This window comes from Limulus polyphemus, unplaced genomic scaffold (assembly GCF_000517525.1).
Source record: "Limulus polyphemus unplaced genomic scaffold, Limulus_polyphemus-2.1.2 Scaffold627, whole genome shotgun sequence".
NCBI classification, from domain to species: Eukaryota; Metazoa; Arthropoda; class Merostomata; order Xiphosura; family Limulidae; genus Limulus; species Limulus polyphemus.
The window spans coordinates 356847-382089 of NW_013666237.1; the positions used below are offsets into that span (position 1 = coordinate 356847).

Below are 25243 nucleotides of genomic sequence, written 5' to 3' on the forward strand. Positions count from 1 at the left end.
GACTCAATTTCATGTATAACTTAGTGAAAATTCTTTACATATTACCTCAAAAATCAAAAAAGTACTGACTCAAGTTCATGTATAACTGAGTGAAAAAAGTCTCTACATATTACCTAAAAAAATGAAAGTAATCTGACTCAATTTCATGTATAACTGAGTGAGAAAAATACTTTTTATATATCACCTCAAAAAATTATTCAAGTCGCCAAGTTCCATATACTCGAATACCATCATTAGGGGGTCTCCGTCTACCGATACGCCATAGAAACGAACAATGTTGTCGTGACTTAGATTTGCCAGCAGCTGAGCTTCACGAGTAAAGTTTATCCAAGCTTCTTCGTGGTCAATGTCTTTCAGGGTTTTCACAGCCACCATTGTGGTAGGCTCTTCTCGCGTCAAGTAGTCCACTGTTCCCAAGTATACACGCCCAAAGGCACCTTCACCGAGAACTTGAATGAAACTTATCTTCTCTTGAGCTATGTAACGAATTTCTACAAATAACAGTAATAAACAAAACCGATCTTATCCAAGTTTATGAAGCGGATTTCTACAAATAACAATAATAAAGAAAACCGATCTTATCCGAGTTTATGAAGCGGATTTCTACAAATAACAGTAATAAACAAAACCGATCTTATCCGAGTTTATGAAGCGGATTTCTATAAATAACAGTAATAAAAACAGCTCTTATCCGAGTTTATGAAGCGGATTTCTACAAATAACAGTAATAAAAACAGATCTTATCCGAGTTTATGAAGCGGATTTCTACAAATAACAGTAACAAACAAAACTAATCTTATCTGAGTTATGAAGCAAAGTTCTATAAAGAAGTTTTATACCGAACCTTTTTTTTTCTTAATTATGTAGTGAATAAAACATTTTTCCTTTTTTTCTTAAAGAACAATAGCAAATTAAACGTAATTTGTAAATAAATTCAAATATATCTATTATACGAAGCTAGAGATAATTTAGTAAATTATGGATAAACGATTTGTGCTGGTTATCGTCAATTTATTGAAGACTATAAACACGCTATCTGTTTAGCTCTTGAAACGACATAGTTTCTCGAAATATTCTCAGGATACGATGCCAAGCAAGTAGCGAATTGTCTTATTTCTCTAAAATAAATAATATATAATAAGAAAAAGCTACAGGTGTGTGTAAATTAAATAAGGTCTATATAACAAAACTTCAATTATTTGTCTTTTTTCAGTGTCCTTTATTAAATCAGTTTCGTGGCAATTTAAAAATTGAATTCATTTTATTTTATACTTCAATTTTATCCACCCACCCTCCGCCAAAGTGGCTCAGCGGTAATGCTTATACACCCACTGACTGAATTCATAATTATTTTTATTATAAATATTGCTTCAAAATTCTATTATTCGGTTTGACTTCTTAATATATAATAATGGCCAACTTTTCCTTGAATTAATGAATGGTCTTATTAAAAATATATGCAAATTATACCTATGGTATGGAACAGAATTAATTGCGTAGAACTACCTAAACCTTTAGTTCTATACCTTTAAATGTTACATCACCAGACGAGCTGCAGTAGTTTGGGTTTATTAGCACTTTTCGAGAGTTTAAGGGCATTCCTTGTCGAAGCTCAATGTCTTCGTTTATCTTCTTATCATTAGAACTGAAACAGCAGGGCCACACGTGAATATTCAGGTCCATACACCGGTCTTCATCATAATGCATTCGCCTCTTCCGCCGCTGAATAAAACAGACGGTCCCCACCAGCACCAAGATAATGGACACAGTCGTGATGGTGAGACTCAGTGGGAGCTAAAATTAAATTTCATACCTTAGTGCAAGTTTCTCAACGGTAAATTAATGCCAAATATTCAAGTTGAGTAGAAATTTGAAATATTGTTAATTTTCAAATAATTGCTCAAACCAGTTAGTGCTAGCAGCATAGTAATTAATAGACATGATTACTTAAAGTCTTCAGTCTACGGCATAAACCGTAACGACAGAGTCACAAACTACGTTAAACAACATTTTATTTTAATCTTCGCAATGACACAGTTAGTTTGTAATGGTGCACGCAGTAATTCAAAACTTCTAATACAGTCCTGGGCACCTGATGAAATGTTGAGAACATTAATAGAATTTGTGTGTTATTATTACGAGCTATATTCACGTACAGAATTATAGCAAAGGAATGTCGATTATCACAAAGTATGGTATGTAAACTGACGACCTCCAGGGAGTGCGATGAAGAGGTTAGCAATCGAGTCTGACATTCCCATGTCACCCCTACGTGCTCCCATATCTTTCCCGTGCGCTGAACAAGTATATCAGTTAGTATTAGATATTTTATAGCTACGTAAAATTGTGTGGTGTAAGTAACTAAACAAAACACTTTTATAAATGGCTACTGGAGACGTAAGTATAAAAAAGAACTAGAAAAGGGGTGTTGAACTTAAATTTAGGATGTTACCTCCACCTCACTGCAAACCCCAGTGTAAATGCTTCACGCACTTCACAAGCTCAACCACCAGCATTCGAAAGAAAGAAAGTGAGGCTCCACCACATTTAAAAACCCAGTCCCCCTTCTTTTATGAGGAGGTAAAAAAGTCTGAAGATATTGAATGTGTTTTTTAAATAAGATAGAGGAAACGGAGCATATTTCAGGCTGGACAGACATACAACAAAGTGCATATTTTAAGAAACATAACTGCGTGAGAGGCAAAGCGGTGTAAAAGGGCAAATGAATAGTTAAGATTAATTCATTTCACGTCTTCGGGGTACTAAGGGACACAGTATTAACAGAATCATGGCTAATACGACCATGAAACAAATAATCATGCTGACCCAACAAAGAGGAGAGCACGTCAGCGTATTTGTGCATAAGTGACAACAATTAGGTAGCATATTAAAACAAGCTTACGCGAAACCAAATGAACTAACGATAGAAGACGAATTAAAGACTAATTCTTAGAGAGTTTTAATTAGTAATCTAATTAAGTTGAATGGAAATGAAGATAATACTCTCAAAGTCACATCATTAGACTTGATAGAAGTAACTTCAAAAGAAGAACTTAGAGAAAAGCCCATATAAGAACCTCGTCGTTTTCAATTCAGTAATTAAACGAAAACAGTAACAAAATAGTTAAATAGAAAAAAGTAGCTTGTGAAGAAGAAAACGTAAAACATTAAATGTCTTACATACGATTTTCAAAGGCACATTACTAAACATTGATGTTACAATCGTACTATACTCGCACTTCGTTTTTCTTTCTTATGTCCATTAACTATATTTAAGTTATACTTATTATTATTAGGAATTTACGCATACCAGCGTAAATATGACAAACTCTTAAATGATCAGTAACACGTAGATTTAAATATAAGTTTCGTTTCCTACTGGCAGCATATTACTTTCTTCCCTCGCCTCTCTCCGTTCATTCGTTCTCTCTCACACCTCTCGGTCTTTTCATAGGTCTTGTAGTCTCCATACACGCTGAACTTAGAAACGCGGCCGCTGTACCCGTTTATTCCAATGACTTAGAGTAATTTAATCCCCTAATTCCTTAGAGACTACCAAAAGTTGGCTTCTTTCTCACGCTCTCACAACTCCAACCAATGTCATAGCAACTGCTATGAAAATAAAGAGGGCTGAACTTGTTAAAATGAAGTCCATAAGGCCAATGATATAACAAATTATAGCAAAAGCAACATAAGTCAATTTGGAACAATGCAAGAGAACTAGAAGTAGTTGAGAGAGTAATTGTTAATAGGTCAAAGAATGCATGTATAGCAGGGATGATGTTAATAGGGTCTCCTAATTCTAGTCAAAATCCCAAAAATGTACAATGGCGTTTAACTGTACTAGATTGCAAAAGCCTAGATTCTTAGAAGATTGTTTGTTCTATTTCAGTAGCAACATTCATGGGCCACAAAACCCTCCCCACCCCCCACCAACTGTGAAACCCTAAAACTGTACCTGATGCGTGGTGCGAATAAGATTTGTCCAGTTGTTATTTTAATGATAGAGGGGATAGAATGATAGTTATTAACTGACACAGGCACTAGTTTTTATTGATTGCCACAGGCACTAGTTTTTATTGATTGACATAGGTACTAGTTTTTATTGATTGACATAAGTACTAGTTTTTATTGATTGACACAGGCACTAGTTTTTATCGATTGACACAGGCACTAGTTTTATCAATTGACACAGGCACTAGTTTTTATCAATTGACACAGGCACTAGTTTTTGTCAATTGACACAGGCACTAGTTTTTATTAATTGACACAGGCACTAGTTTTTATCAATTGACACAGGCACTAGTTTTATCAATTGACACAGGCATCAGTTTTCACTGCTAAGTGCAGACTTAATCGAAAAAAATTATTATTAAATAATGCCCGGAAGGAAGTTGCTAAAAGTATATTAACTTCTATAACAGAGCACGTGGATACTACATCAGTAGATATAGAGGATAAATGTAAATAAGGACCGGTGAGCTTATCAGAAGAATATAGAAATATATTTGGAAGAAAATACGATTCTAATGGTACAAATAAAGTAAAACATAAACTGACATTGACAAGTAGTATTCCTAAAGCACAGAAACCATATAGAGTGTTAAAGAAGCACTGAGAAGACTTTGAAGCATGCGTAAAAGAACAATGAATTATAGAAGACATGAGTCCTGGCACTGCACCTGTAGTTGTAGTTCCTAAAAAGATAGTTAAATAAACTTTTGTGTTGACTTAAGGGGGATAACTAAGGTAGCAGTTAAAGGTGGATATGCATTACCAAATATACTAGATATATTAGATGGATTAGGTCAGAGTAAGTATATTTTCTTCATGGACTTGCAAAGTGGGCCCACCAAATATGCTCGCCCTTTCAGCTGTGGGGGCATTATAATGTGACGGTCAATCCCACTATTCGTTGGTAAAAGAGTTGGCGGTGGGTGGTGATGACTAGCTGCCTTCCCTCTAGTCTTACACTGCTAAATTAGGGACGGCTAGCGCAGATAGCCCTCGTGTAGCTTTGCGTGAAATTCAAAACAAAACAAACTTGCAAAGTGTGTATTGGCTAGAGACGAAGATAAAACTGTTTTTATGTTGCCTTCAGGAAAGTATCAGTTTAATAATAGAATGCCTTTTATGTTACCTAAAGCCCTGTTAACATTCCAGAGATTAATGGCCACATCCATTCATTTGGTTTAGAACTGTCTTGAAATATTTAGGTTATTTAAGTCCTTCCAGCAAGTTTCGAGAAACACTTAGTGAGGTTGAAATGTATCTGATGAATTATAAGGAATAGATTTGAAATTAAAACCCTGTAACTGTCAATTTTTGAAGAAGGAAGTAGATTATCTAAGTCATGTGGTTGACCACCGATGTGTAAAACCAGATCCAATATAATTAAACATATTTAAAGATTATCCAAAGCCAATTACTTCAAAATATGTTAGGGCATTTTTAAGATTTGTAGAATTTTATACGAAGTTTATTCCACAGAACTGAGAAAGAATGATGTACCTTTTCAGCATTTGAGAAATGGAGAAATTCGTTACAACTGGCACCAATCTTGAGTTACTCAGATTTTAGTAAAAAGTTTATATTTAGTACAGACTTCTGGTTAAACACAGGAGCAGAATTGTCACAGTTAGATAAAGATGGAGTAGAACACCCATAGCATATCAAAGCAGACATCGGAGTAAAGCCGAGTTGAATCTATATAAATATAATAGTACTGTCTGTTGTGCGTCCATGTAACTACTTCACAGAGTGTGGATGAATCTTCACCAAAATTGGTATGGAAGTTCATTAGGTCAATGCGGGGGTACATACAAATTTTCAGTTTTGCATTTGGAGTTTTTATGGAATTTTTGCATTTTTTCCTCACTACTTTGTCCCCTGTAGATGGATCTTCACCAAATTTGGTATGAAAGCTCATTGTTTTTATGGGCGTTTTTGCGTTTTTTACAATTACATATAATGGAAGCAGCTTTTCATGTCCTACGATAACCTTTCATTAATCATGAATTTACATAACTTCCGTCCAGGAGACGAGTACTCCAACTAGTTATTCAATACAAAACAAGAATACTTAGCAGTAGTACATTGTATTAAGTTAGCTTTCGCTGTTACCTGTATATTTGGAAGGTTTACTATACTTACAGATCACACACCCTTACGGTGGTTAATGATACTACAATATACTCCTGAAAGATTAGTAAGGTGGTCATTGCTCTTACAGGACTGTGATTTTAAAGTAATACACAGCACAAGTTGAAAACAAACTAATGTAGAACTAGAGCAGTAGTCGCTTAACTAGCACAAAATACATGATTAACAAAATTACGAAAGTCGTCAAAATAGCTATGAAGTAGTTTGAAACATAGATAACGTTATTAACAAACAAATGAAAAAAGTAAAGTATTAAGAGATAGAGTAATACATGGAGAAGAAGCTGAGTATATACTAGATGCAGATGTGCTATGCAGTAAAGTAAAAATAGAGGAAACCTAAAAGTGTACCGCATATAGCAGTATCGTAAAATTTAAAACATAAAGTGATAAGTACATATGATACTCCATTCGCTGTCCATTTAGCTATTGTCAAAGTGTATAGTGTAATAAGGAAAAATTATTTTGACCTCTCTTACGAGAAAAAAAATGTTATGAGTTCCTGCGAATCATCTATCGAACGTACTAAATGGAGAACACACCCCTTACACAGAACTCCAAGTTTAAATGCACCATTTCAAATGATAGTCATGTATATTTTAGGTTCTTCACCGACGTCATACTTATGAAATGAATATATATTATCCGTTTCAGATTATTGAATTAGATTCTCAGAAGAACATAATGGTGAATCAAAAACCCAAAACAACAGCTGAAACTTTCGTAAATCAAGTTGTAAATGAACACGGAAATTCTATAGTATTTATTAACAGACATACGTACACAGTTTATTTCATAGTTAATGAAGGAAATGTGTAAGTTATCAGATGTAAAGAAAATACAATCACCCACAAATCTCCCAGCTGCTAATGGATTTATAGAGAGATTCAACAGAAACGTATTAGATATGTTATAACATATTTCCGTCCAATCAGAAAACATAGGACAAGCTAGTTTCTTTATTCGTTTTAGCTACTAGCAGTGCCATAAGAGAATCTATTCGGGCATGGCTCTTTTTCTACTATATAATAGAAATGTTATGTTACCAATGCAAGAAATATTAGCGCAACGGTAGATTAATTATGCATTAATTGAGGATTATAAACTATTAATGATGCAAAAAGAGGAAAAGGGGGAGAAACAGGCAAAAGGACAATGCAGAGTGATACAATTAACAATTATCGTAAAATTGGAATAAACAATATGTGCCTCGTGAGAGTAAACAAGTAGTATAACAGATTAGTGAAGGTTAGAGAAATAAACAAGATACATATTAAAAGATACTCGAAAGGCTGTTGTTGTTTCCTTCGTGCAAAGCTACACGCTAGGTTAACTGCACTCAATCCACCGCGAAGAATCAAAACCCAGAGCTTAGCATTATTTATCTATAAACGTACCACTGTTAGATGAACAAACACTTGAGAATAACTTAAGTATAAAGTGTAGTTACATGATGAATAAATCAAACCAAGATATGACGAACTTATTTATTTACATACTACCTGAAGACGCTAAAGTTTATTATAAATACAGAAGTTATAGCATTAGATACAAACCAGATTAGGGAAAAGAGTATAAGCACTAACCAGAGTGTAGCTGAGACAAAGTTCTGCAAGTACTAGTGAAGGGGAAACTGTCACGATCACCCACGGTTAACATTCAAGGTATCGAACATTAATAAGTGTATACACGAGATTCTTCAACTAGGAGACCTAGACATATTTTATTTGATCCACATATACATAAACACACTAAATCAGCAAAACGAACTAAACCAAATACCAGTGAAAGATAGTGGCTTCCTTGCGAGATTTTTGTGAGATTTAAAAGAATGTTGGATTACTTAATAGGAGAGTAATCTAATAAAATAAGTTAAAATAGTGTAATTGCAAATGTCAATCAAGTATAACCTACTAATTAGCAAGAATGAAGTTAATTACAATGTAACCAAGATGATAAGCATCCTCGTACTGATGTCAACGGTGAATGGAAGACTCCCTTGGACAGAAGAGGAGGTGCTACATGAAATTAAGATGAAATTACCTCACATTTGCAGTTTGTAATCCCGTGATGACAGGTATTATACTTGGGCTGATGCGAAGACTGGTGCTATGGAGAATATCTTAAGAATGTTTATTGATATAGCTTTAAAAGTAACACAGAGATTGTTTAAATTTTATAAAATAGTTCTCTTGCCAGTTGAGGTCAACAATTCCCAAACGTTAGTAACGAAAAGTATTATTTAGCTATTTCAATGGATCAACACACTTGATTAGAAATGGTTGACAATGAATTATTAAACTGTATTTGAGGACATATTTTGGTAACTCAAACTCAGGAATACATTCATTACGAATTCTATCATGTAATTGCGTATTACTTACGAGAGTACAACATAGAGTATCAGAGCTGTGGGAGTACAAGGATGACAATGGTTTTACATTTGTATATCTCAAACACCACGCATTTGGTTTGCTAATATTCAAGAGGAGTTAGCGTTATCTATCCACTGTGTGAAGTTAGGAGTACATCATTTTGATTATCAAACTGAAACTGATAAACTTAAAGGAAGTTATTACTTAAAATTCATTAGAAATCAATCACTAAAACAACCTGTTACATTCAATGGGTTAACGCGAATTCACTGAAACAATTATAATCCTAAAAAAAAACTAATGTTAGCGTTCTAGTAATTGCTAGATAATTAAATCTTTTGTGTTACTGAACAATCAGAAACATTTATTACACTTCTCTTAATATTTAAGTAAAACTTACTCTTCTCTACTTGCTTTACTTAAATTTTTTAAGCATATTCACCAAATATGAGTAGATGGCCCCTGCTTTGGAATCCAAATGGGCTTTGACAGTCGATGATAAGATTGGTGGTGGAAATGTTGGATGATTGATTAACTCGAAATCTGTATACGTAAGAACATACATTTCTTATTGATTACGTTTATTAAGACGGAATCTCAAAAACTAAAAATAAAAAAATCTTGTGTTTAGTTTTAATTAACTTTGTTTACAACATCAGCATCAAAATCCAGTTAATCACAACTAAATATTTAATCAATATAGACAAGGTGAAAAGTATATAAAACGATAAATGTAACCCTAGAAGTATATTAAAAGCTTATTGCTGAGACACATCTCATTCAATGAAAAGTCATTTTGAGCCCTTGTAGTTTATCAAGTTTTGTCATAAAACATATTATGTCAAAACGGAGCATTTTATATTTATTTTCTGTTATCCTAGGGGAAAAAAATGATAGAAAACATTAATTCATGTTAAATTGATATATCTACAAGTACAAGAAATTTGGTATCATCTCAGTTTGGAAAAAAAACTACAAATGCTTGGACAAGTTATATCGAAGTAGGAACAGTTTGAACCTGATTAGCTTTGGTTCAACACTGAAGGTTCAACATTTACCTTGACTTTTCGAAGACCATTAAAATATAAATTGTCGTATTTCGTGCTAATATTGATGTGAATGTTTCTTTTTTATTCTCAGAACAAAAACCAAACAAGAAGATGCTATAACGTTATCCAAGACAACCTGCAGGATATTATATATTGACAATAAAGATTAATTAGTAGCTATGTTAGTTTAATTAGAGAATGCCAAAAAATCCTCAAATAATTAGAAAAAAAATGGAATATTGTTTTTTATTTTTTTGGAATTTAGAGATAGTATTCTTATTTGTAGTTAAGCACAACGCTACACAATGGGCTATCTGTACTCTATCCACCACGGGTATCGAAACCCGGTTTCTATCAGTATAAATCCGCAGACATACCGCTACGCCATTGAAGGGTAAATTCTTTAGGTGTGGATGAAACATATTCTACCATTAAAATGTAGATATAAAAAAATCTTTATTACTTTTGGGATTTTACTTCCCGTTAAACGTACTTATTATCTATAATATATTTGGCTACTAAGTTTAATGTTTATCGAAATATTTTCAGATAGGTTTGTAACTCTTTATATTCGCATTCTTAAGCCTTACAGCAAAAAAAAAAACAACAAAAAACCCAAACCCGGATTCTAGCGTTGCAAGTCTACTGACATATCGTTGTACCACTGGGGGGTCAGATGGTATTATATAATAAAATAACTTGTATTATAAGTCACAAAATAAGTGGATAAAAAGATGTAAGATAAAAAACAAGCTCAGTCAAAGACCGTGCCCGTTTACCATTAAGAGATCACAGCTTAATCTGTAGATATAAATCCTGTTATTTAACGAGTATATATAAACAGCTCTTTTTTCAGATTATAAGAGTGAAAAAATCAATTATTTTATAAATAATTTGAGAAAGAATTATATTGGCATTAATTAAGCTTTAAAAATATTTGCTTTTGTCTCTTTTGGAGGGAATTGCTCATTATTGGTGACCGCTGAATACTAATAAAAATGAACTTGTGTATTTTTTATAAAAACATGTTAACAATTTGATGAGTTAACCGAGTTTCCACATTAACTCTTATAACGGTATCTGTATGGCAGAAGTCCAAACAGTTTGTTTGTTTGTTTCTAATTAAGCACAAAGCTATACAATGGGCTATCTGTGATCTGCCCACCACGGGTATCGAAACCCGAATTCTAGCGTTGTAACTTCGCAGACATACCGCTGTACCACTGGGGGGGGGGCGTTCCAAACAGTGACCCAACCTTAACTTTTATGACAGTATCTTTATGGCAGAGGTTCCTAAACAGTGACCCAACCTTAGCTTTTATGATAGTATCTGTATGGCAGAGGTTCCTAAACAGTGATCCAACAGACAATCTTATTATAGTAATTATGTTGTTAATAACCTCGTAAGTAATTTATAAACATCATACACATTAAAAACACTTCACTAGCAAGTTTCTTATTTTCCTTTTTAACAGATTTTATAGCTCGCTTATGCCTAGTGGTTAACATGCCGGGCTTCAGATCAAAAGGTTCAAAGTCTGAACTGCAGTATGCCTCCGAACATTGTCAACCGCGGAAGTGTTAAAAAATAACATCCAAGTAACAGGAGCTGTTGACTGGTTGTCCTTCTTCTGGTCAGCCGTCCTAAACTAAGGTATGGATATGGCTGAATCTAGAGGGGGTGGGGTCTAATGGTTGTGTAAGCTACTGTTCATGAAAGGTGTATATAAATGTTCAATATAGGTGAATCTAAGGAAATTTAAATGGTAAGTTTCAGGAAAAAATTAGAAACACCTGCCATATGACATTTTTAGAACCATAATAAGGTTTTTAGTTTTGAAATGTTTCATTACCCTTATGGAAACGCACGTCAATTGCTTGGCTGCTTTGACCCAAAGTATTCGTCACTTCTAAGATGTAGAGACCTTCGTGTGCTTGTGTGGCTCTAAGGAACTCTAAGTAACCTGAGATAAACATAATTTATCAACTCATATTGCATTATACACAATTATATAAATTTAGTTTTCTTAAATAGAAATATCTTTATTAATATATACAAATATTTCGTTAAATATAAATATTGAATAACTTAAAATAAAGGTTTGAAATCTACCTAACAAACAGACATAGCTTCATTATGTTTTAGCTATAATTTATGTTAGAGACTTAAGCTAAGTAATAGATAAAATTAACAGGATAAGAATTAACGGGTTTATTTAGTCGAACTGTCTAAGTGTGAAGTTCACAACAGTTAACTCTGTTGCGACTTCCTTCATTATAATCCAAAATCAATTATATCCATGAATTGTGTCCCCAAACATAATTTCATCACAGACTTTTATCTATTTCGAGAATTTGTTCATTACAATCATTTCAAACAATTTCACTTGTCAATCCCAACGACGATACTAACTCCTTTGTTATCAGAATTTATGTTATCAACCTCAGTAACGAAGCTAACTCCTTTGTTATCAAAATTTATGTTATCAACCTCAGTGACGAAGCTAACTCCTTTGTTATCAACATTTATGTTATCAACCTCAGTAACGAAGCTAACTCCTTTGTTATCAAAATTTATGTTATCAACCTCAGTGGCGAAACTAACTCCTTTGTTATCAAAATTTATGTTATCAACCTCAGTGACGAAGCTAACTCCTTCGCCATCAACATTCATATGGTGTTATCAACTTTTGTGACTAGGCTAATTTCTTCATCATCAACATTAGTGTGTTATCAACCTCATTGACAAGGCTAACTACTTCATCATCAACATTCATGTGGCATTATCAACCTCGGTGACGAGGATAACTCCTTTGTCATCAACATTCGTGTACTATTAACCTCAGTAGCGAGGCAAAGACCCTCGTTATCAACATTGATGCTTTATCAACCTCAGTGACGAGGCTAACTACTTCGTCATCAACATTCATGGTGTATTAACCTCAGGGGCGAGGCAAAGACCCTCGTAATCAACATTGATGTGTTATCAACCTCGGTGACGAGGCTAATTCCTTGGCCATCATGCAGTCTTCAAGGGTTATCAACCTAAATAGCGAAGCAAGCTCTTGGCCATCAACTTTCATGGGTTATAAACTTCAATAGCGAGGCAAACCTGTTGACCATCAACCTTTATGTGTTATCAACCTCTTTGAGTTATCAACCTAAGTGAACCAACAAATATCTTAAGCCATCACCCTCTTTTAATCTTTTATTCCCTTTGTCCATTAATCTTCTCGGGCTTGATGATCCTTCACTCTATGGTACTTAAGCACAGATTATCCTTAATAGCCTTCCATCTAATGTTGCAAAATAAACCTATTGAACTATAATGTTCTTAAACTGTTCACAACGTTTCGCTTTTTTTTTAATATGACTACTAAACTTTTGTTTCAAAATATATTTCCAGTATAAAGTTATCAAAATTAGAGTATAATCTAGTAAATATGTGTTTACGAAGTTATCTTGTAAAATTCGCTCTTTTCTTATTAACTTGAGTGTCCGAAAATGATTCACGAGGTTATTATTTTACTTTGTTCTGAAAATTAATAAGATTGTATAATTGTCAATAAATAAACACTAGGTGTAAGTTCTAACAAAATAAAACACACCTTGGAATGTGATCAACTTGTTTTTGTGTTTCTATTTCAATGATATCGACAACACTACTGATGTCAAATCGTTGAATATCTAGGACAATATATTTATTAAATATTAGACTTTCCTCCAATGTTTTGTTTGTTTGTTTGAAGTTAAGCACAAAGCTACAGAATCGGCTCTCTGTGCTCTGTCCACCACGGGTATCAAAACCCGATTTCAAACGTTGTAAGTCCGCAGACTTCTATTCTACTCAAATAGAATATCCATGCGAAACTTTGTCTCTTGTTAAAAGATGAAGCGAGATTTTTTTTTATGGAAAAGTTCCGTTTGTATATCTGTATACTATATTTTCTATACTTTATTCGATTTGATATTTAAACCAAGTCGGCTTCTTGTGAATGTGTTTGTAACCTAGAAAACTATTCGTATATATTGATATCATTGCTTATAAGTTATTTAGTATATGATGAATTTAAAGAGATTGTCTTCTAATAGTGTCGTAATGTTTAAAAGGGTGGCATGATGACATGAATGTAATGCGCCATATAAGATGCACCAGTTATAAAAAATACACGTGCGTTTATGAATATTTATATATATAGTTTATATTTATAGGTCTTTTTTTAAAATACATTTGAGTAATTTTGTAGCATTTTCAACTTATAGAGTCACAGATGTCCAAGAAATCACGATAGAGGAATACGTTCTGTTAAATCCCAGGGGTTGTTTGGTAATCTTAGAGCAAATCCACATTGGGATATCTGCTGTGTCTACCGCGGGGAATCGAATCCCTGATTTTAGCGTTGTAAGTCCGTAAACGTACCGCTGATCCAACGGGGACATGCCAGGGGGTAAAAAGTTATTTTAGCTTTCATAGTAAACACATTAAATTAAAGTTTAATTGAATATCCTTGTGTAATCACATCTGATGAAAGACAAGTGCTGAAATGTGTAATACCTGAGGATGAAACATACGCAGGCTACTTTAAAATGAAGTTCCTGCAATTACCAATATGATTAATTAAACATGTAACCTACGGCATTGAAATTCTACAAATACCCTAAAATATATGGCTGTGTCGTCAATCAGTTATAAATAGAAATTATGAAAATACTCGACAATATAGTTGGAGCATACAATCTCAACTTGAACCTTACATTAAAGGAAAGCAAAAAAAAGGACCAATATTGTAGCTGGTTTTCAGTTTTCAATGGTCTATTTTACGTTAGTTTAACCAATCATTATCTTTACATTTACACAGCTTGTGTTTTCACGTTTACACAATCAGTATCTTTACCGGACTGATTACAATTGAAAAACATGTTAAAGAAAGTCCTGAATGTTGACTTCTTCTTAAAGGAAAAGAAGGTTATTCACGTTAGTCTTCAGTTGGTAAATTTCTATATGGGAAAACAAGTTACTACAAACGAGGAAACCTCTCACTGGGGGCTTGTTTCTAGGAACTGAGTTTCTCGCAATCTTGTACGGTATCATATTTTATCACAAAGTTAGGTTCTCCCTGTCAACAAAGAAGTTTTAGTATGTCAAATTATTTCCAAATATTGAGTATTAAACGTTGGAAAACATTTTTGACTTTTATTTTAATTTGATATTTCGCTTAGTTTTACTAAGAAATATTCGTAGAGCTTAAAAAAACACTTCCTTTAGTTTTAATTTCATACAAAATAGTTATTTTAAATGTTACTGGTTTCTGTAATTAGCTCACACTTTGAATTAATTTTAATAATCCTACTCGTTATGTATCAGGATAACATAGTTAGCTCCATCATCAATATTGAATTTAATCCAAAACTCAAGTATTATATATAGATATGATGACAAAACTGTGACAATTCTGAACACGGATTACCTTTGATTATAAGTTAAAACCAGTAACACGTAAATACTGACCTAAAAGTATAAGCTTATAATATTAATGGCATAACATTTAGCTCGAGTTTCTCTCGTGTATTAATATTACACATGAGTTAGTTACGAATAAAAAAGTTTTAGTAAAAAAATTGTATTTAGATCTCATTTCAACAGAATCTTAATGATATAGTCTGTCTAACGTTGTAAGTTGGATATGAAGCCGTTTAGTTTCAGTAAAGAAAAAAAACTTAATTACGACACAAAAATTCTCATTCTCATGTAATAACTACTTTTATCACCTGGGATAAGAACCTCAACGTTCCGTCTCATGAGTGAGTGCTAAAACACAGAAATCTTAATGAAATAGCATGCTCATTATATACTGCTATCTACAAACTTCATTAAACTACCATAAGTTAAAAAAGAACACTATGGAATTCACATTCTTTCAGTCATAACACTATTAAACGTTTCAGCGCCCAATATATTTCAAGAGTAAGACACGAGTCGGGTTTCACACGGAAACAGGATTTTTTATTTCACTAAAGGGAAAAAAGGATTTGTTTTAGAATTTATTGATATGAATTACGTTTTGCGACTTACATATATTATATATATATATAAAGTTCCATATATTATATTATATATATATGTAAAGTTCCATATATTGTATTATATATATATATATATGTAAAGTTCCATATATTGTATTATATATATATATATGTAAAGTTCCATATATTGTATTATATATGAAGTTAATTAAGAATATGCTAAATAATGTAGTGAATCGATCGAAAACATTTAATTCGCTCACTATACGTAAAGTAATAGTTGTTCTCCAAGAACGGGTACCTGACCCGAAATAGTGTTTTTAGGGGAGGGGATGAGATAGATTTAATTTTTTTTTACACGGTCTTAACAGTTATCCCAGAATATTAGATAAACGTAGCCTGGGTTAAATAATCAAGAGCTTTGGTGGTCATTATGTCAACTATTTCAGACTATCTTTCTGGCTGCCAGTTCTATTTGTTGAAATAGAAATAACCTATACCCAATCGAACCGATCATCGCGTCTTTCAGAGCTTAGTTGAGGAAATATAAATATGAGAAAATTGTAGCCTGTATTTTGTATACAGTTAGAGGTAAGAGAATAGAGTAATTTAAAATATGAATGTCCACAAACACGCGTAATCAAATGTGTCATGAATTTACAATGACATTTTAGAGATTTATGTATAGACATGTTAACTACAGGTATACAAATTCATATGTACTGTGACATTTGGAATTTAGATAGAGTATTAACCCTACATTATCATTATATTTTATATATATATGTATGTATACCCAAGACTAACTTTTAAAAACAAAATATTATAACTCATAAAAACCTTCTCACTCAAATAATGAACACAGATAGTAAACGTTCACTGATTCACCTGCTATCCTGTACTGGTCTAAATAAGTAAGTGTTTCTTTGAGATTATTAGAAAAATCCACTGGTTCGTCATTGAAAAACCAGGATCGGGTAGGCTGAGGGGAACCAGTGACTTCAAAGTCAATTCTCCAGTAGAATCCACGATCTGTCTTTAAAACCTTGATCCTTGGCGGTGCTAAAAACAGAAAACGATGTTAGCTGGTAGGAGAAAATAAAAGTAATATAAATTTCAGCCAAAGTTTGATTTGCACTTCAAAATTAATTACTTTGATATTTTTTTTTACTTCTGAATCAAATTATCTGGGGATATGATGAGTTAGAAGATATTAACTTGTCATCTTAAAACTTCATATACAGAAAGAGAGAACAATCTACGAGAGAAAGAATATGAGAGAAATTAACAATGTTTAGTCAAGGAAAAATTAGACTTAAGGAACTATTGTTTAGACATGGGAAAGATTAGATTCAAGGTACCAGTTCTTAAACACGTAGAATATTAGACTTAAGGAACTATTGTTTAGACATGGGGAAGATTAGATTCAAGATACCAGTGTTTAAACACAGAGAATATTAGACTTAAGAAACTATTGTTTAGACATGGAAAAGATTAGATTCAAGATACCGGTGTTTAAACACGGAGAATATTAGACTTAAGAAACTATTGTTTAGACATGGAAAAGATTAGATTCAAGATACCGGTGTTTAAACACGGAGAATATTAGACTTAAGAAGCTATTGTTTAGACATGGAAAAGATTAGATTCAAGATACCGGTGTTTAAACACGGAGAATATTAGACTTAATGAAGCTATTGTTTAAACATGGGAAAGATTAGATTCAAGGTACCAGTGTTTAAACACGGAGAATATTAGACTTAATGAATTATTGTTTAAACATGGTGAAAATTAGATTCAAGGTACCGGTGTTTAAACAACGAGAATATTAGACTTCATGAACTATTGTTTAGACATGGGAAAGAGTATATTCAGGGTACCGGTGTTGAGATATGGAGAAGATAAGCTTCAAGGAACATTCTTCAGCCAATAAAAATTATATATCAGGTAAAACTCTACAAACTGCTAGGACAAGAAGATTAATGCTACTGTTTCGACAAGGTAAATGTTAAGTTAAATTTATCGTTTAGACAAGGAGAAGATTATACTTAAAGTGGCACTGTTGATATTGAGATAAAGAAAATATTAACTTCGAGCAGCCAAGTCTTATAGTATAACTCATTATTTTTATTATCTAAACAGTGGTACATTGAGCTTGATCTTTTCAGTTATTAGTTGTATTTTATTAGACATTTTGTATTCGATATTTTTTCACGTGAAAGTTTTGTTGGTTTATTATTTAGTAACTGATGGTCTGCTAGTGTGGTTTACTGTTTAAAGATCAAGTAACAATCTGTGAGGGTTTAGCAGTTTGGTGAATGATGATTTATTAGACACAGGGATAAAGAGTGGTAGCCGGACATTGAACAAGATCTCCATATTTTTCAATTCTGACACGTTATCTCTAACTACATTGATTCTACTCGGCTATCATTTTAGTATAAATAAAGCACGATGGAAGCTATTAATCTACCCACATCTTATCCTTAGGTGAAGGAAATTGGTTTTTCTGCCAACAATATTCTCTGCTGTACAAAAAATCCGCCCGTTGTCCTCTGGATCGGCTCCTTGAAGATTTAGAATGACTGTAACATTCTCCATGCACAATGTGGCATTAGATTCCCCTTGATCAGCCACTTGGCTTTGCCAAACCTCAATAGAATGATTTGAGTACAATTTGGTAGTATTCCAGTAGACCATTGGTGATGGATGACCTGTTGCTTCACAGACAATGGATACTGTCTCGTTCTCGTAGACATCTACTTCTTTAGGGTACACTTCAATTTCAGGGAGATCTGCAAAACATTAATTACAATCTATGCACCTGTTGTTGTTGTTGTTTCTGTTTTTTGTTTTTTTAGGGAGGATTAAAAACTCGTCTTATGCAACTATAACTGTTTATACCGTCTAACAGTAATCTCAATGGACGTTTTCAAAATTAATTTCCCAGTAACTCTGTCTGCTCACGTAAAGCAACCGAGCAACTAAAAAAAACCTGCTCTAGTGCTTTCACTGCCTTACTTGGTATATATGGAAATATTTTAAGATATTAGAACCAAAACCATCGTTTAGAACCAAAACCATCAAACATTATATTTTTATTCTTTTTATTTGCGCGTAGATGTTTTATTTGTTTGATATTGATTACTAGTTGGCAGTTTGCGAATATTAGTCACAGGCTAGGTGAAAAACTCTGTTGGTTGTTTGATGATTGACGATTTAGTTGATGTGTGAATTGATGGTGTTAACTGGACATGAAGTAAAAACCTACACAACCATTTAAATCTAACATGAGCCTTAAACAAATATAAGGTCGAATCTAACTGTTTCATTAGTCATCCACTATTTTTAACATACGTGTAGTTGTTAAAGAGCAACCACGTGTTTAACTTTTACTCTTACTCTGATAAAGAATTCAAGTGAAATTACTGTCCCTCCCTTCCCTTCCCCAAGCCTAGGTTCGAATTCCGTAATCGAATATGCTCGCCCTTTCAGAGGTGAGGACGTTATAATGTGACGATCAATCTCATTTTTATTTGGTAAAATAGTAGCCGTAGAGTTGGCGGAAAGTGATGTTGACTAGCTGCCTTCCCTCTAGTCTACCACTTCTAAATTGGAGAAGGATAAGGCAAATAACCCTCGAGTACCTTTGCGCAAAATTCGCCAAACAAACAGATCCCTCCCTGTCGGTGACTCAGCGGCAAGCTAGACGGCTTATAACGATAAAAATCGTGTTTTGACACCCGCGGTGGTCAGAGAGTCCGTTGTGTAGTTTTGTTATTGTTTATGTTTCTTTAAGACGGATAACATGCTAAAAATGCTCAAATTATGTTCTCAATATAGGTACCTTCCTTAAAAAAATAATATTTGCTAAAGTAACTTGCTGATATTTTTTCCATTCGAATTTTGATTGATAAGGTAGAAAACAAATGCAAAATATTTGGAAAAAGAAACATTCGCTAGAAAAAACATTATAATTACCGTGAATTTTATCGAATATTGGAAAAATATGTTCTAATAAACAGTTATAAGAAATATCTCTGAAATTAAAATTCTGAATAATGTGTAAGATGTATTATTTACTGAAAATACTTCATTGGAAGTTTTTACTAGAATTCAAGAACGCTGTCAGTTATATCAAAAACTTAGTCAAACGAAATATAAACAAAATAGATAAAATATAAACGATTAATAATTACGGAGAAATGCATATAAAAACCATAATTTTGTGATTTTAACCACAAATTAATTTAACTGTGGCTCAGCGGAAGAGTGGCAAATATTCCCATTGTCTTGTTTTTGTTTGTAGCCACTCAGCTGTTAAAAACAAAAACATACGTGTTAATCTGACGATTAAACCTTTATCAGTCTTACTAGTTGCCCAGCTTGCATCTTTGTATATCTGATAGAAAGAATTTCATGACTTTTAGTTTTAGTTTTAGTTAATCACGTGCTGTGAGTTTGTGGTAATTTCTAGCTTTATATATTCGTGAGTTAACTGATCAAGCTTATTAGCTCCACGGGTTATCCAAGCACTTTTAAATCACAGAACAAAAACAAAAATACGATTCCTTCTGTAAAGAAGTGAGCGTCACACAAATCACTGTGATATTAATTACAAGTCCAATTTTAATATGTTAGGCAAATGTTATCTTAACGTAACTTTTCATGGTCGCTGAATATTCGTAGTACTGCAGAACTTCAAAAGACTAACGATAGTATATCAATCAGTTAATCCCCCAGCACTCTAAACGCGCCTATTACTTAATTATTACTTGAAACCATCGATACGTGAGGAAACTTCATAATTACAGAATTGAGGAAAGCATGATGATGCCTTTACTGGCTAAACCATGGTCGTAATAAAATAAATGTCTGTGAAACGTACAATTATCTTTGTTTTTATCAATTCTGTTACATGTATTATTGCCTCCATCATTTGTGTTCTTCTTCACTAATTCAAGCTTTTACAGACCTATTTTCTCAAATATTTTTGAAGTAACATAACGAGATTTTGAGGTTTCTCCTCTTAATAATCTTTGAAAATGGATTGCTAGAAACATAAGGATTCATAAGTTAAGATAACCATTTATTAGATGAGCAAATTCTTCCTTACAAGGAATAGGTTCCTCGTACAAGGACATTTTAGATAAGTAAATATATCAGTACAGGCAACCTTACCACAACCAGATATAGATATATTGGCCAAAGACCACTTTTTTTTCAGATTATTTTCTTCCACACATGTGATCTGATCTCCCAAGGGCCCTAACATGCTAGATGACTGATACATCTGGTGTTGAATCCATTTAGCGCTGCAGTTACAGACGATCGGGTTTCCTTTGATATTTCTGAAAAGAGAAAATTAAAATTAGCTTTTAAAATAATTTCTATGTGAGCTATAAAATACACAAAATAGTGAAGCCCAATTAAAACAGTATCAGTTGAATTAAGATCTCTAATAATGAAGTGTTACTGGAGAGGGATTCACTTTACCCCGAAGCTTTCTATTATAAGCATATTTCCATTTTGGTTTAATGAACGTTATTTGAAAAATTAAGAACAACTAGATATTATGAGTAACATTTTACATCCGCACATATCGCAACACAAACAAAACATAAATTTCAAAACCAACACGTTCACCAAAAGTAAATCCTCACATAATAATCTGTCATACTTTTTCCAACAATGTTACTTTTTATCTGGACAAAGGAATGGAGGCAAACTTTGTGAACTTAGTGTTTTGAAAACATTAACTAAAAAATATAACATCTGTAGGAGTTGAGGAAAAGCTAGTTAATTGAATGGGAAAAAGCAAAATGTTCTAATTAGTGGAGATCATGCAAAATGTACTATTGTTACTTAGTGGAGTCTCTGAGACCTTAGTTCTTTCCTTATTTGTGTTAATGATACTGATATAACGAGTAATTTAGTAAAATTTGTTGATAACATTAAATTCTTGGGCACGTCTAGACGTATTAACGATGTTCAGGTATTTCAGAATGACTTGGATGAACTTATAAGCCAGACGAATATACAACATATGACCTTTGATTATAGTAAGTATAAGATAATGCATTTGGGTTATTACAATTTGGATCAGACATTTATATAGATGGGAATTCACTCAGTAGAGTAAATGAAGAAAATTATATTAACATAGTGGTAGATAAGTCACGTAAGCCAACAATCAGTGCTCTGTTGTTACTGGTAACGCTAATAAGATTGTAATGTATATTTATTGATATACTGATTACAAGTCAAGAGATATCCATATTTCTCTGTACAAATCGTTAGTAATCCCTCACTTGGCTTACTGTGTACAGATTTGGTCTCCTTATCTAAGAAAATGTATTGGATTAATGGAAAGGGTTCAGAGAAATGCTACCAGTCTGATTCCAGATTAGTCTTATTATGGTTAAGATAACTTGTTTTATCTTGAGAAAAGAAAGGTAAGATTTTATTGAAGTTTATGAGATTACTTGGGTGATTGATATAGTAAAAGCCAGTGGTTTCTTTGTGATATATTTTGAAGATTGTTTTTGTTTGAAGTTAAGCACAAAGCTACACAATGGGCTATCTGTGCTCTGCCCACCATGGGTATCGAAACCCGGTTTCTAGCGTTGTAAGTCCGCAGATATACCGCTGTGCCACTGGGGGGTATTCTGAAGATAAAAGGACGAGAAATCACAAGTTTAAGATTTTGGAAAAAATAACGTAGGCTCCAATATAGAAATATTTATTTTTCTACCACGATGGTTGAATTATAGAATGAGTTGCCTTCGTCAGTAGGTAAGGATGGCACTTTACAGAATTTAAGAAAGAATTGACATTGTCCGGAAAAATAACGAGTGGGTTTAAATATTTTAATTTTTTTTTACATTTTAACGCCCCCCCCCCCAGTGGCACAGCAGTACGTCTGCGAAATTACAACGCTAGAAACCGGGTTTCGATACCCATGGTGGGAAGAGCACAGATAGCCCATTGTGTAGCTTTGTGCTTAACTTCAAAACAAACAAACTTTTCTTAACAGTGAGTGTGCAAGAAAGAACCTTGAAAAATCAAATGGTCACTTGTCCAGATATTGTTATGCTGTGAAAAGTGACAAAGAAAATGGAAAGGTTCGAGTTTGTAACGACTTTTATTAATGGTGCTTTGAGCTAGTTTTGTGAGGTAACAATCATTGTCCAGAAATATCATAGTTAAAGACTGTTAAAATAAGTCAGTAAAGTATATATACATATCCTATAGAATCTAGAAATTCCACTGTTTAACAATCTGACCAGTTCTTCTAATGAGTAAGGTATATTCACAAAACTAAACACTATCCTTGATGAATATTTTTGAAGAAATATTTAAACAGTGAAATGCAACATCTGATAAATTCCACAAAAATAGTATTGCGTTAAACTTAACCTCACATTCTAAATTCGGTGTGATGCATGCTGAATAACTATGATCATGGCATTACGTAGTTGTTAAGCGCAAAGCTACACAGTGGGCCGTCTTGTGGTCTGCTCATCACGGGTAGCGAAACGCTATCTTTTAGCGCTGTAAGCCCTCAGAATCACCGCTGAGCCATCGGGGGCATAGTTTTATGTAACTATGATATTAAGTTAGTAACTCAGAATACTTGTGTTTTGATAATAATCCAGGATTGGGAAACGTGACCAAAGAAGCTAGACGTCATATAAATCAAATACAATATATTAAAAAGATCACTGAAGATAACAGTAATATTTCCATGTACCAATTTAAAATATATAACACTTTCCAATATTTGTGCATCTGCCTTCAATGATTAAAGTAAAATTAAAACTGGCTTTACTGAATTGAAAGCTTCGCTGTCTCTATCAGATGAACAAGAGTATCGAGTCATATTAGCTCGTTTTTGCTTAAAGAAATTTTCCTAAACAACGCACGTCGAACAATACATCTAAACAAACAGTCAACACTTGTTCAAAGCAGATGCTGAAGCCACGAATATTCTATTTCAATTTATACTACACCTGAGCAATCACACCTGCATCACCATCAATTCTCGTATTAAAGAAATTCTCGACGTCAAAGCAAGCTGCTGAAGACTTTAAGCTAAAATATAAAATTACATCTGAATATTTACGTACACATTACTACCATCCATTGCCTCGAGAAAATAATGATGTTAAACAAACTACTCAGGATATTCACCTAAAATTTAAATTAAAGCTGAATATTTCCAACTTTTTTAATCAACAAGCATTGTGCCGAAAAATCTCGATGTTGGAGCAAGATGCGTGGGATATTTAATTAAATTTTAAATTATACATAAATGTTTTTGTCTAAATAAAGATCAAATATTTCTCACAAATTATTCAAATGATCTTATTGTATACATTAGACTGGAAACATAGCATTTGCACAAATACTTACATTTCAACGACCCTCAGTCCTTGCTCTAAGAAAAGCGTCCACGGTAGATAGGATATATTATTGTTTCGAAGGTTTCTACAAAAAAAAACATACAAATGTGAAAAGAAATAACGTATAGTTAGAAGATAAAAGCTGCATCGTTTTAGAGCAAATCCTGTTCGAATTTCGAAACAAAAAATGTTTACAAATATCTAGTTATTCTCTATACTGTTTGTTACAGCTAGTTTGTTATTACTCGTTTCAGTTTGCTTGACTCGCTCTGTAGGCTTAGTGTAAACCTGTAACTCTTGTTACAGGATTTCAAGCAATCGAATTCAAATAAAAGAAGTAAGAAATTATCCCAATGGATACTTGTTTACTTAAATTTTGTTTCTACCAAAAACATTCCGTCAAAATATTTTTTTTCAAACTGTATGCTTTTATTGAAGAGATGAATAAATTTCTAACTCGAAATAATCAATATTATAGTGGATACTTACACTTCTTTTAGCATCCTCAACTGGTTAAAGGTTTGAGGGGAAAGATAGCGAAGGCTTGTGTTCTGTACAGTTCTGGAAATTCAAATTATAAATAATGAATTCGAAAATAATTTCATTGCTCCTAGATAACCTTAATTTATGATAAGCAATAAATATTAAATAAATAATTCTGTGCTATAATCTAATCTGATTAAGCTAAGCACTAACTGATCTTATATAATATTAGATCATGCTCGTGTAAGATTGTCTATTCGTTTTAAAACGCAAAGCAAAACAACGAGTTATTTTCACTGTGTCCACCGCGGGTATTAAACCTTGATTTTTAGCGTTATAAATCCTCAAGCTTACCGCTGATCCACCGGAAGGTGTTTAAGATAGCGTAATAAAATATCAAAGAAGAAACATGATTCAAAATAAGAGATTACTCTAATACAAAAGTATTTATAGTTTATTTTTTTGTAGATTTCACTTGCTTGTTTAAACAAAAAACTTTTCGCTGAACTCATCACAAATCCTGAAACATTTAGAGTTATAAGCTCTTAAGGTTATTACTGAACCGTCAGAGAGTTTTCACAAAAGAATAGATTTTCAAAGGATAATATAGCACAATAGTTAATACTTTTGACTGAATAACAAGATACAAATTTCAAGCTTTTTTTCCCCTAATAATAAAAAGTAAAACGCATGGCAAAATATTCTACATGTAATTGTGGGTTTTAGCTTTAGGGTTTTTTTTTTTT

The 25243-nt window shown here is 33.0% G+C and overlaps 1 protein-coding gene across 1 annotated transcript in view; it reads right to left on the bottom strand.

The window, feature by feature from the left end:
• The window catches only part of LOC106459556 (BDNF/NT-3 growth factors receptor-like), a 60364-nt gene that overhangs the window by 18323 nt on the left and 16798 nt on the right, over positions 1–25243 (bottom strand). The window contains exons 3-12 of the mRNA XM_022386064.1: positions 24504–24575; positions 24025–24099; positions 20791–20960; positions 18087–18404; positions 16498–16671; positions 11439–11549; positions 8979–9079; positions 8205–8270; positions 1527–1794; positions 185–491 (exon numbers count right to left, since the gene is read on the bottom strand). Of these exons, the coding sequence (XP_022241772.1) occupies positions 185–491; positions 1527–1794; positions 8205–8270; positions 8979–9079; positions 11439–11549; positions 16498–16671; positions 18087–18404; positions 20791–20960; positions 24025–24099; positions 24504–24575 (1662 nt within the window). The remainder of the gene's footprint in view (positions 1–184; positions 492–1526; positions 1795–8204; positions 8271–8978; positions 9080–11438; positions 11550–16497; positions 16672–18086; positions 18405–20790; positions 20961–24024; positions 24100–24503; positions 24576–25243) is intronic.